The sequence below is a fragment of the Urocitellus parryii genome, chromosome 9 (assembly GCF_045843805.1).
Source record: "Urocitellus parryii isolate mUroPar1 chromosome 9, mUroPar1.hap1, whole genome shotgun sequence".
Taxonomy (NCBI): domain Eukaryota; kingdom Metazoa; phylum Chordata; class Mammalia; order Rodentia; family Sciuridae; genus Urocitellus; species Urocitellus parryii.
The window spans coordinates 79144966-79157011 of NC_135539.1; the positions used below are offsets into that span (position 1 = coordinate 79144966).

At 41.0% G+C, this 12046-nt stretch overlaps 1 protein-coding gene across 1 annotated transcript; it reads left to right on the forward strand.

Moving 5' to 3' along the window:
* The first annotated feature begins 1410 nt into the window (after window positions 1-1410).
* Idi1 (isopentenyl-diphosphate delta isomerase 1) lies at window positions 1411-7938 on the forward strand. The gene is made up of 5 exons (XM_026412687.2): window positions 1411-1789; window positions 3577-3749; window positions 4431-4523; window positions 5094-5224; window positions 7297-7938. The coding sequence occupies exons 1-5, from the start codon at window positions 1659-1661 to the stop codon at window positions 7612-7614; spliced, it is 846 nt and encodes a 281-aa protein (XP_026268472.1). The 5' UTR covers window positions 1411-1658; the 3' UTR covers window positions 7615-7938.
* Window positions 7939-12046: the final 4108 nt, after the last annotated feature.

Consider the following 12046-nt stretch of genomic DNA (forward strand, 5'->3'; position numbering starts at 1 on the left):
GGAGCGGGAGCTCCACTGTTGCCTACAGATGGCTTAGATGGAGCGGGAGCTCCACCGTTGCCTACAGATGGCTTAGATGGAGCGGGAGCTCCACCGTTGCCTACAAAAATCCCTGGGACGTCTCCCAGGGTGGCAGGGGAGAAGTCCGAGTTCGTCAACTCCTTCTCAAGCTGCCCAGAATACAGAGCGACTACGCGTAATCGTACAGGTGCAGCGCATAGAAACAAAGTATCAGCCAAGAATTCCAAACATTACAGACATAAAAGTGACACCAGACAACACGACAGACACGACATGAGCTGGCCAGCTTACCTCCCAGTGATGCCGGGTAGTCCTTGGGCAGGGATCCAGACAGGGTGGGGGAGGAGCAATTATCTCGGTGGAACCTCCAAATGAAAAGACCCCCGATTCCCTGTCCAAGGAGAATCACACGAAACACTGGCTGCAAAAAGCAAGAGGGATTTATTGGGACACAGGCGCCTGCGGGTGCCCAGCAGAACCTCAGCCGGAGCTTTGGTGAGCTGGCACCCCGGGCTTGGGGATACAGAGATTTTTATAGGGTAAAGGGGCTGTTTTCGCGCGGGGGAAACAATAGGTTTCTTATTGGTTAATTTTAAACCCAGCATATAGATTACCTAAAGGGCAAAGTTGTTTTTCACTGTATGTTACTAAAAAAGAACCACATAAAAGCTACATATTTGCACTCTGGTCCTCCTGTTCCTGCTCATTCAGGCATGCCTAGGGACCTGGTCCTTTGTCCTTTCCCAACCGGTTACACCTAACTAATTATCTGAAAAATACCTCTGGTGCCTGCATAGGTTTGTGACATGCCTTGGTGGTTTTGCAACTAGGCCTGAGGTTGTTGGGCTGGGGTTTTTCAACATGTAATCTTAAATTTATTCGCATGAGAAAATGATTGCCACCTTAGGGCTTAATAGGGTGCCAAATTAATCCTACCCAGTGTAGAACATACCCCAACCTGCCTCTCCGTCCCTCAGCTTTGCTAAACAATTGTCCTTGAGTTGCAGAGTATCTAGGAAATATCATGTAAAACAGTGGAGAAAAATTCTTCAACGATTCCAAACTGGTCACTTATGGGGCGGGAGGTGAGTCTTCTCAACGGACCCTGAATGGTGACTCCTGGGTTTTCCCTGACTTCCATCAACCTAGCCGGGCGGAAGTCCCCTGCCGCCCTCCGCAAGCGTCTTACAACACCCGCGGATTGCATGCCGCACGCCCACTGGGGACGCCCACGCTCCGCGCATCCTCTCCAGGTAGGAGCAAGCAGCGGCAGGACTCGGTGGCGAGCTCCGAGGCACCTGACGTCAGCAAGTACCCCAGCAGCGCCCCGGCCACGCCCTTTCCCCGCCTCCCGCCGCCGGGCTTTATCTGGGGCACAATTGGCAGGCAGTCGGCGGGCGAGTGGCAGCCAGGCGCTTGCCCGCTTGCGGGGCTTCTCCCGGCGTTGCAGGGTCCAGTGACCACCTCAGCCTCCCTCCGGGGTCCGTATGACCTCAGGCTCTCCGAGAAGGGGTCCCCACGCTCCCCGAAGGCTCCGGCGCGTCTCCGTGAACCGCGATCAGGAGAAGTGGCACCACCGCTCGACAGCCTAGCGCGGCCGTGACGTCAGGCGGGCGCGAGCTGCGATTGGCCAGAGCATGTGGTGTGGGAGGGCGCTGGTGCAAGTGGTTGGGCTCGCGGCTCGAGGGCGGAGCCAGGGAGCGGGGAGCTCGGCTCTCCGGGCTCAAAAGGGACGCGCTCCTGGGCCGGCTCGCATCTCTGGCCTGAGGTACGCGGGGATGGGTGGGAGGTTGGGAGATGGACTGGGAGCACAGGACGGGGCGTGGGGACTCTGCGAGACGCGGAACTTGGGTCACCGCGGCAGCAGCGGCTCCCACTCTCCCTGGGCCCCGGGTGCCCCGCTGCAGGCTGGTGGGTTCTGAGGCAGGCAGCACTGCCCGCCGTGGGAGTAGACGTCGACGGGGGCGGCGGTGGGCTCGTGGACCGGGAGGGACTGGGCAGGGTCTGGTGGCCCCCGCGCCGCGGCTGCGGACTCCGCCTGGGCTCCCTGAGCTGCGGGGGAGATGGTTAGAGAAATGCCCGGGCTGGTACGGGAAGTCCGGCTTCCCCTGCGGAACCGGCCTGAACCCCTGGGTTACTGCAGCGTGGGCGCCTTCACTTGTCTGCCCTGGCAAGAGGAGGTCAGTCCAGCCTTGCTCCTCCAGTTGGAGGGCGGGCTTGCAGGTTTTGTGCCTTGGTGTCCGTGTGCCTGTTTTAAAGGAGAGAGTGTGTGTGTATCAGAAATTATGGAACAAGTTCTTCTAGCTTTAGGCATTTTAGACTTTGCAGGAAAGTGTAGAAAGCGCTTTAATAACTGGTTTAAGGAGAGAAGAGTTGTTCAGTGGGAGCATCCTGGTCTCATTTAACAATCATATGCGGGTGATTTACAGTACCCTATATGCGGGTGATTTACAGTACCCTAAATGAGTCTGGATTGCCTAAGGGCAAAATCTGGCCTGCTGCCAGTTTTTGTTATGTCCCATGAGCTCAAATGTTCTCATTTTTAAATGAAGAAGAATCAAAAGAAAATATTTTGGAACACGAAATTTAAGTGCAATTCAGATATCAATGTCCATAAATGGGTTGATTGGAACACAACCACTCTTAGTGTACACGTTATGTGTGTTTGGGGCATTACATAGTTATTGCATTGCTTAGTCTACAAAAACAGAGTTGATAATGTCTGGCCCATTATAGAAAAAAAGTGCCAAGCACTGCAATGACATCCATTGAATATTATTAAATTTTGCCTATTTAGAATGAAATTAGCTGTGGAAGAATTATTGAAACAGTCACACAAATTATTTTACTAATTAGGAGCTCAGATTGACAAAGACTGAATTAAATCTCACTGGGACATTGGTAAAAAGTTTTGGAATGTTTAGCATTGAAAAGTGAATTCAGCAAACATTGGTATGCAGCATTCTTGGGCAGCTTTGTAGAGGCAGGGAATGGCAAAAATATTTGACTCTGGAACAGGGAATCCAGAAGTCATTGTAAAAAAAAAAAAAAATAGGTTGGGGCTGCATCATAGATGAACAAGACTCCTTAGGAAGAGGGTCATACAAAGGAAGAAAGACTGTCTATGAAGTGCTTCAGAATCTCAAGTCAAGAATTGGAGTAGAAGGCTGGGATATAGCTTAGTTGGTAGAACGCTTGTTTCTCATGCACAAGGCCCTGGGTTCAATCCCCAGCACCAAAAAAAAAAAAAAGGAAGAAAAAGCATTGGAGTAGGACGTTGAGTTGGCAGTTAAGAGAGTGATTGTGGTAAGTGATCAGCTGTGATTGTCGGTAGGAAAAATGATGGTCAAAATAGGGCTGACCAGTGGGCCAGCAGCATTCCTGCAGGAGCCCAGTGGATATGAAGAGTGTTGAGGCTGCAGATTGGAGTCATCATTGATAATCCGTGAAATGGCCGAATTCATTATTGGGCTCAGATCTAGAACTGCTCCTTCACTAGGGTTCTGTGACATTCAGATAAATATGATATAATGGACTTCTTTCTCTTAATATTAGTGTTTTAGGACAGATCAGACAATTTGTAACAATGCCTGAAGTAAAGACCAATCATCTAGATGAGAAACAAGTCCAACTCCTTGCAGAGATGTGTATTCTTATTGATGAAAATGATAATAAAATTGGGGCTGACACCAAGAAGAATTGCCACTTGAATGAAAACATTGACAAAGGTATTATTTAAAAATATTCTTAGTTATAAAGTGATTTAATCTAGGCATTTCAGGTTAGCTGAGAAAAGTACTCTGGTAAAGGAGATTCATTCTTTCTTTCGTGGTGGAGGGGAAGGGCCAGGGGAGTGCTGCACCACTGAGATATATTCCTAGCCCTAGGAGTTGCAATTCTTAATCCTGTATCTTATGTTTGATTCCAGTTATGTGATGTAATAAAAATCTGCCTTTCTGCCTTCCTTGGTTAATAGCTATTTCCACTTCATGTCTTTTACTATGCCTATACTGGTTTCGTGTAAAACTGGGAATAGACTAATTTATACCTGTGGAGCCTTAAACCTTTCTTTCTAATGAATAGAGAGAGGCAGGTATTGTAAAGAGGTGCATGTGTCTTCACAACTCCCCCAATAACAGAAGACTAATGGCCTAAGCTGAATCTCTCTGAAAAAACATTTGGCCTGTAGCAAAGCTGCCAAGATCACTATTTCTTTCACTTGGCAGCTAACTTCCTTGCTGGTATGCCAGAACTCTTCTCCATCATAGCACAAAGATTATTCAAAGGTAGAAGATTATGGGGAAAAAAGCAAAAATGGTAGCAAGTTGCTAGTAGTATTCTGAATTGCAAGGAGATAATTGGGCAAATAATTGGTATTTTTTGACTAACGGTATTTCTTTTGCTTTCAGGATTATTACATCGTGCTTTTAGTGTGTTCTTATTTAACAGTGAAAATAAGCTTCTGATACAGCAGAGATCAGATGCTAAAATTACCTTTCCAGGTTAGTACACTTAATGTACAAGGTAGATTTTTGGGAACTCTATATTTTATTCTTTATCACCAAACTTCCTGGAGCTATGTCAAAAAGGAAAATCCTGGGAATGACATAATTTAATAGTTACATAAAATAAACTTACAGAATGTGTACAGCCTAATTAAACAGCAATAAAGAATGTGTACTCAAGGGATAGGGGTGTGTGTGTGTGTGTGTGTGTGTGTGTGTGTATGTATGTATATAATGTTTTGTTTTGTTTTTGTGGTGCTTGGGATTGAACCCAGGGCCTTATGCAGGCACTCTACCAAATGAGGTATATCCCCAGCCCTGTATATATGTTTTCTAAAATTTTGAGTCTTCTACACATTTTGGTCTTTTCAGTTAAGGAGGCATTAATAAAAATCTTACCTACAGATGTCCATTTTACAAAACAATTGCTGATAGCCCATTATAACTGATTTTAAAACCCTAAAAGATCTTCTAACTTATTTACCTGTTAATTCATAAAACTTTGTCTTGATCTTTCAGACCTACCTTGAAGAAAAGTTAATTTATACCTATATTAACATTTTCCAGGTTGTTTTACCAACACTTGTTGTAGTCATCCATTAAGTAATCCAAGGGAGCTGGAAGAAAATGGTGCCATTGGTGTAAGGCGAGCAGCACAGAGGCGTTTGAAAGCTGAATTAGGAATTCCTTTGGAAGAGGTAACCAACTTTATTGAGCAGTTATATAAGCTGAAAAATAAGTGTATAGTAAGACATTTTTAAAAAATATATGTTAGAAATTCTTTGGGGGGCTGGGGTTGTAGCTCAGTGGCTGAGCACTTGCCTTACATGCGTGAGGCACTGAGTTCGATCCTCAGCACCACATACAAAAATGAAGGAATAAAACGGGGATATTGTGTCCACCTGCAACTTAAAAAAAAAAAAAATTTCTTTTGGCATCACTGGGGACTGGACCTGGGACCTTGCACATACTAGGCAAGTGCTCTACCACTGAACTACTCTTCCAACCCAACACAATTTTTAAATTCAAGTGTGAGGGCTGTGCTGTGTAACTTGAATTATAATTATACTCAGAAGGCACCTTGAATAAAGAACATTATTTAAATTTTGATTTCTTAATATCACTTCTCAGAATTTCACTCAGTACTGAAATCAGTTGATTTATTAATCGGTCTATAAAATTGACTAATTGGTCAAAACAATGATGGAGGGGCTGGGGTTGTGGCTCAGCAGTTCTACTGCACGTGTGAGACCCTGGGTTCGATCCACAGCACCTCATAAAAAAAATAATAATAAGTGAAATAAAGGTGTTGTGTCCAACTACAACTAAAAAATAAATATTAAAAAAAATGATGGAGCCAGGTATGGTGGCACATGCCTGCAATCCTAGCAACTTGGGAGGTTAAGTCAGGAAGAGCACACCAGCCTTAGAGATTTAGCAAGGCCCTAAGCAACTTAGCGAGACCCTGTCTCAAAAAATTAAAAGGGCTGGGGGTGGAGCTCAGTGGTAAAGCACCCCTGGGTTCAATCCCAGTACCCCTCTCCCCATAGTGGCTATTTTCTTGTGGAAATTGTAGAATCTTGAACTACAAATCTGGTTGTGCAAATTGAAATAATTCAGTTTGCAGGCACGGTGGTACACACCTATAATTCCAGCTATTCAGGATGTAAAGGCAAGAGGATCACAAGTTCAAGGCCAACCATGGCAACTTAGCAGGACTGTCTCAATTTTTCAAAAAAGGGACTGGGGGTGTAGCTCAGTGGTATAGTACCCAGGTTCAATCCCTAGTTCCAAAAACAAAAGCAATGAAAAAACCCTTTTTACCCCTGCTGTTGTCCTATGTATTTTTTTTTTTTTTACTGGTTCTTTTTAGTTATACTTGACAGTAAGATCCATTTTGATGTAATTATACAAGTGTAGAATATATTTTAGTTAATTTAGACCCCATTCTACTTAACAACACCTAGGTAAATAAAGAGTATGAGTATCTCATCTAGTTAAAATGGTAAATTTTTTCTCCAAAAGTAATTCTAAAACATGAATGTTATATTTCTAGTTTAACTACTGTTTTTTTAAGTAATTTTATTTTTAGTGCATTGTGGTTATACGTAATAGTGGGGTTCATTTTGACATATTCATAGATGCAAATAATATTTTTCTGTATTAGAATGTCTAGTACTATTCCCTCCCCTTCCCTCTCCCTCATCCTCTTCCTTTTCTCTATTGGACTTCCTCTTTTTTTTTTTTTTTTTTAAACAATACCTTTATTTGTTTATTTTTATGTGGTGCTGAGGATCGAACCCAGTGCCTCACATGTGCAAGGCTGGTACTCTACCACTGAGCCCCAGCCATTTTTAGGGCAGGGAGGTACTGGGATTGAACCCAGGGGTGCTTTACCACTGAGCTCCATCCCCAGCCCTTTTAATTTTTTGAGACAGGGTCTAAGTTGCTGAGGGCCTTGTTAAATCTCTAAGGCTGGTGTGTTCTTCCTGTCTTTGCCTCCCAATTGGTGTGTTACACATAACATTGGAATGAATTGTGATGTTTCTAAAATTTTTTGAAAAAAAATTCAACTATGTTTGGTTCTATGAAAAAAAAAATTAAAACATGAAACAATGTAATAATTTTTCCATTTATCCTCAATAAGAGAATAATACTTTAGAAGTTCTAATGCTACAACTGTACTGCTGTTCAAGATATTGATGAAATGTGGTGAGTTAATTTTGGATTACTTCTTGTTGAGGTTTTAATATTTCTTTTTACATCCTAGGTTCCTCCAGAAGAAATGAATTATCTAACACGAATTCACTACAAGGCACAATCTGATGGTATCTGGGGTGAACATGAAATTGATTATATTTTGTTTATGAAGAAGAATGTAACTTTGAATCCAGATCCCAATGAAATTAAAAGCCATTTTTATGTGTCCAAGGAAGAACTAAAAGAACTTATGAAAAAAGCAGCCAGTGGTGAAATTAAGGTTACTCCATGGTTTCAAATTATTGTGGACACATTTCTCTTTAAATGGTGGGATAACCTGAATCGTTTGAATCAGTTTGTTGACCATGAGAAAATACATAGACTGTGAATGTGTAAATGAATGATTATTGAAAAATTTCCTTACCTAGTAAACTTAGGATGGTTTTATTGTTGTTTTAAAATTGGATTCCCCATTAGGACAACTTTTATGATATTTGGATACATTACAACCAGAGTTTGTGTGGGGGAAAAAATTCAGTTGGCATATAATTTTGCTACACACCCCATCTACATGCACTGTTATTTGTAAAAAACATTTATGAGAGAATTGTAAAATGAGAGAACAAATAAAACGTGAACTGTCCAAATACACAGTTATGACAAATTGAAGAAATAGTAAAGTTCTTCATTTTTTTTATATTTTGAAAAATATTTTCAGAACACTCGGCTTGCTGTTGGCCTGGTGCTTTGTATATAAATGAATTTGTATCACAGTCCAGAAAAATGAGCAAAGAAAACTGTTTGCTTAGATCCTTTAAATCATTCCTTATTAACATATTAAACTGTCAGAGCAGGTTTAAGGGAAACCTGTGCACAGCCACCTCTGGGTATCCACACAGATTTTGTTTGGGGACTTCCTTCATACCAAAACCTTTAGTTTGCCTATGATCTACACTCATCGTCCCTTACACTTTAAAAATCTCTGGATTATTTAATAATGTAAATGCTACATAAATAGTTGTTCAATGACAAGGAAACGTTTAATACACATGTGATTTTTTTCCCAAATATTTTTAATCTACAGTTGATTGAATCTTTGGATATGTAACACAGATGTGGAGGGCCAACTGTATATCCTAATTTCTGTCATTCTAAGTTGATTCTGTGATTCAGCCTTTCTGAAAGTATCGTTTTGATACTTAACTGTCAACTTTTGGTAATGATTTTTTTTAATAAATTTTCTTTTAAAAAGTATTTACAACTTTGCAAAGTTTTTACAGTGAAAATTTCTTACTCTCTGTTGGGAATTGAGTCATACATTATAGGGTTAAGAAAACTATAGGCACTATGGACATTTGTTCTGGATAGTTCTTTGTTGTGGCATTAAGCAGCATCTCTGGGCTCTATACACTAAATGTCATGACAACCAGAATTACACCAATATCCACTAGGGGGCAAAGTTGCGTCTTGGTAAGAACCACGGTTCTATATCTTTAGTAGGGGAAGAATAGCGTGAAAAATCTGCATAGATTCAGATCATGCAATGGGTGTATGTTAAAAATGTACCTTGATTCATGCACTTTTTAAAACTTGCCATAGATTTCTCAAATTTGAAATCTTAAAAATAGTTTTATTATCTTTAAATGCTGTATAATAATAAAAAAATTATTTCTTAACAAAGCTAAATGTTTTACAATTCAATTTCTTGTTAATCCTGAACAATTAACTTATAACTTAAGACTGTGTTACAAGTATTTTATTGAGAAGCAAACACAATAAACAGTTACCACATTTTAATACGGTTGTCTAGTTTGTCAAGTATTAATAAAATAATAGGTTAGACCTCTATTTCTTTTGGTACCAGGGATTGAACACAGGATTGCTTAACCATTGAGTAAAATCCCCTGGCCTTTTTATTTTTTATTGGAGTCAGTTTTGCTAAGTTGCTGAGGCTGGCTTTGAATTCGCCATCCTCCTGCCTTTGCCTCCTGAGCCACTGGGATTACCGGCCTGCGCCACTGCATCTAACTCCATCTATAGTATCTTTTTTTTTTAAATATTTTTAGTTATAGATGGACACAATGCCTTTATTTTATGTGGTGCTAAGGATTGAACCCAGTGCCTCACACATGCTAGGCAAGCATTCCACCACTGAGCTACAACTGCAGCCCTGTCTATAGTATCTTTTCTTTTTTTAATGAGAGAGAAAATTTTTTAATATTTAGTTTTCGGCGGACACAACATCTTTATTTGTATGTGGTGCTGAGGATCGAACCTAGGCCGCACACATGCCAGGCAAGTGCGCTACCGCTTGAGCCACATCCCCAGCCCCTGTCTATAGTATCTTAAATATGATAAATGCCATAAATTTCAAATAGTTCTTTAGTTTTATTTTTTAGGAAGTTTTAGACTCCTTGAATGTGATTACTTTATAGCTGCATATAAGGAGTAGCTACTAAATTGGACAATGCAGTCTTAAACTGCTACCTGGTGCTTTGTAAGTACTAGCAAGTGTCAGATATTGCTGTTACTAGTGTGCCACTGCAGCACATATAAGCATAAATGACTTAACTCCTTTGAACCACTGCCTTTTTATGAAGAATAGTATCCTCCTGGAATATACCTACTTCTGACCCTAAAGGTAAGAATTTAGGTATGTTCGTTCTAAACTTGAAAGCTAACAGATTTTAACACTTTTTTGTAAACTAAAATTCTTAGTCTCCAGAATATTCGATTATTTGATTCTAGACAAACCATTGCCAGCTCCCATTCGGACAAAGCAGAGGTGGTTTATGAGATTGTCTTCCATACTCATATTGTCCAGAGAATAAGGGAGGAAGGAAGGGAAGTTATTTTCTTACAGTGCCTTTCTGGAAGCTCAGGCATGTTAGCAGACAACTGGGGCATGAAAGAAAACAGGTGCAGGACTGATCACACAGCCACATTCCAAGGACAGGGGCGTAAGCAGATTTATTATTAGGCCCCTGAAAAGTTGCTCTGCAGAAAGAGGGACAGCGGCAGGACAGGGAGAGCAACAACATCTCCCCCTTGAGCATTACGTTTTATAGTCTAGAATCATGGCCGCGCATTAGGGGCGGGCTTAGCCCTTGTGACTGGCATAGCAAGCATCACCTGAATTTGCAGCAAGTTTCTGTTCATTGGGAACAGACATGGGCATATCTTTTCTCTCTCAAGGAGAGACCAGTAAGTTTTTATCTCGGTCAAGTTTCTATTTCTTGAGAAAAAGAACAGCATTCATAAAGTGGGGGTGAGGAAAGGAAGATGGCTGTAATTTTGCCAACAGAGCATGCCTAGGGTAGTTTTCAGGTGACATTTGTCCTTCTGTCCATTCCCTTGAGGATGCTTTATGAGGAATAAAACATTTCCTCAGGTGGGTCAGTCCCATATGTTGGACCTTACCATAGTGGAGGCTCCCTTGTGGGTTGAGGTATGCTGAATCCCTTGACATTGGTTTTGCCTTTTTAAATTTTTTTTTCATTTCAGCTATATCTCTTCCTTGACCCAAAACTGGATGCTTTTGCAGCCCTAACCATGTACTTATGCATTGTACAGAATGGATTTGATCATATATTTGTGTGCATTTAAATATCATGACAAATAATTTTATGCTTTACAATTGTCACACATTTTTTACCTTATCAGTGACATGTTTTAGACTCCCAAATGTAAATCTTAGCTCAGAATTCTTTTTATTTTCATAAAGGTGAAAGAATAAATGGTATATTCAGATAATGGAATATTAATTATTCAGTGCTATAAAGAAATGAGCTATTAAGCTACAAAAATAGATGCACAGCGCCAAGTGAAAAAAAAGTCAAGGAAAAGACTGCATACTGTCTGATTCAAACAAAAGGAAAAGGAAAGGAAAAACAGGAATAATGAGTGGTTGGCAAGAGGGGAGAGGGAAGAGACAGATAAATAGGTGGGGCGTGTGTGGTAAATACATGTCACTGCATAATTGTCCAGACCCATTGAATGTCCAATACCAACAGTGAACTTTGATATGAACTGGGGCTCTGGACAGTAGTGATATGTCAGTGCAGGCTCATTAGCTGTAAGAATGTACCACAGTGGAGGGTGTTGGTAATGGGGTTGGCTGTGCAGGAGCAGAAGTGGGAGGGATATGGCAATGCCCCAGACCTTAAGCACAATTTTGCTGTGAATCTGAAGTGTAAAGAAGTTTTAAAAACATTCAACTGGGCATTAAACATAAAAATGAACTTAACATCATTAATCATTGGGTAGCTACAAATTAAAACCAGAATTTAAAGGACTGACATTACCAAGTAGTGACAGGATGTAAAGTAAATGCTGTACTTAAACTGGTGAGAGTGCAAATGTGCTACTATAAAAAATTAGTATGAATTGTAGCTAACAAGGGACATATCTGGATGGTTCTTATGGCTTGTTTGATTTCCATTTTGCTAATAGCATCTAGACCTTTGGTCCTCAGTGTGCAGATGTTGGCCCTCAGTTTGCAGAACCACGGATACTGTTCCAAGCCAGGAAATGATTGACATATTCATTCTTACTTGAGAAGCTAGAGTATCCAAGGTTCTCATACTACCTTACAAATATGATGCAGTATGAGGAGGATTTGTTCTTACATAGAGCCCTTTAGTGCATGTGCAGCCTGCTAGCTCCAGAAGCCCATGCAGAATAGCAATCTTTTGTACAATTGCTATACACAATATGAATAAATCTTACAGAAAAAATCTAAGACCAAAATGCCAGAATCATATTGTGTGATTCCAGTGAAACAAAGTTCAAAAAACAGGCAAAGCCAAGTGAAGATGTTG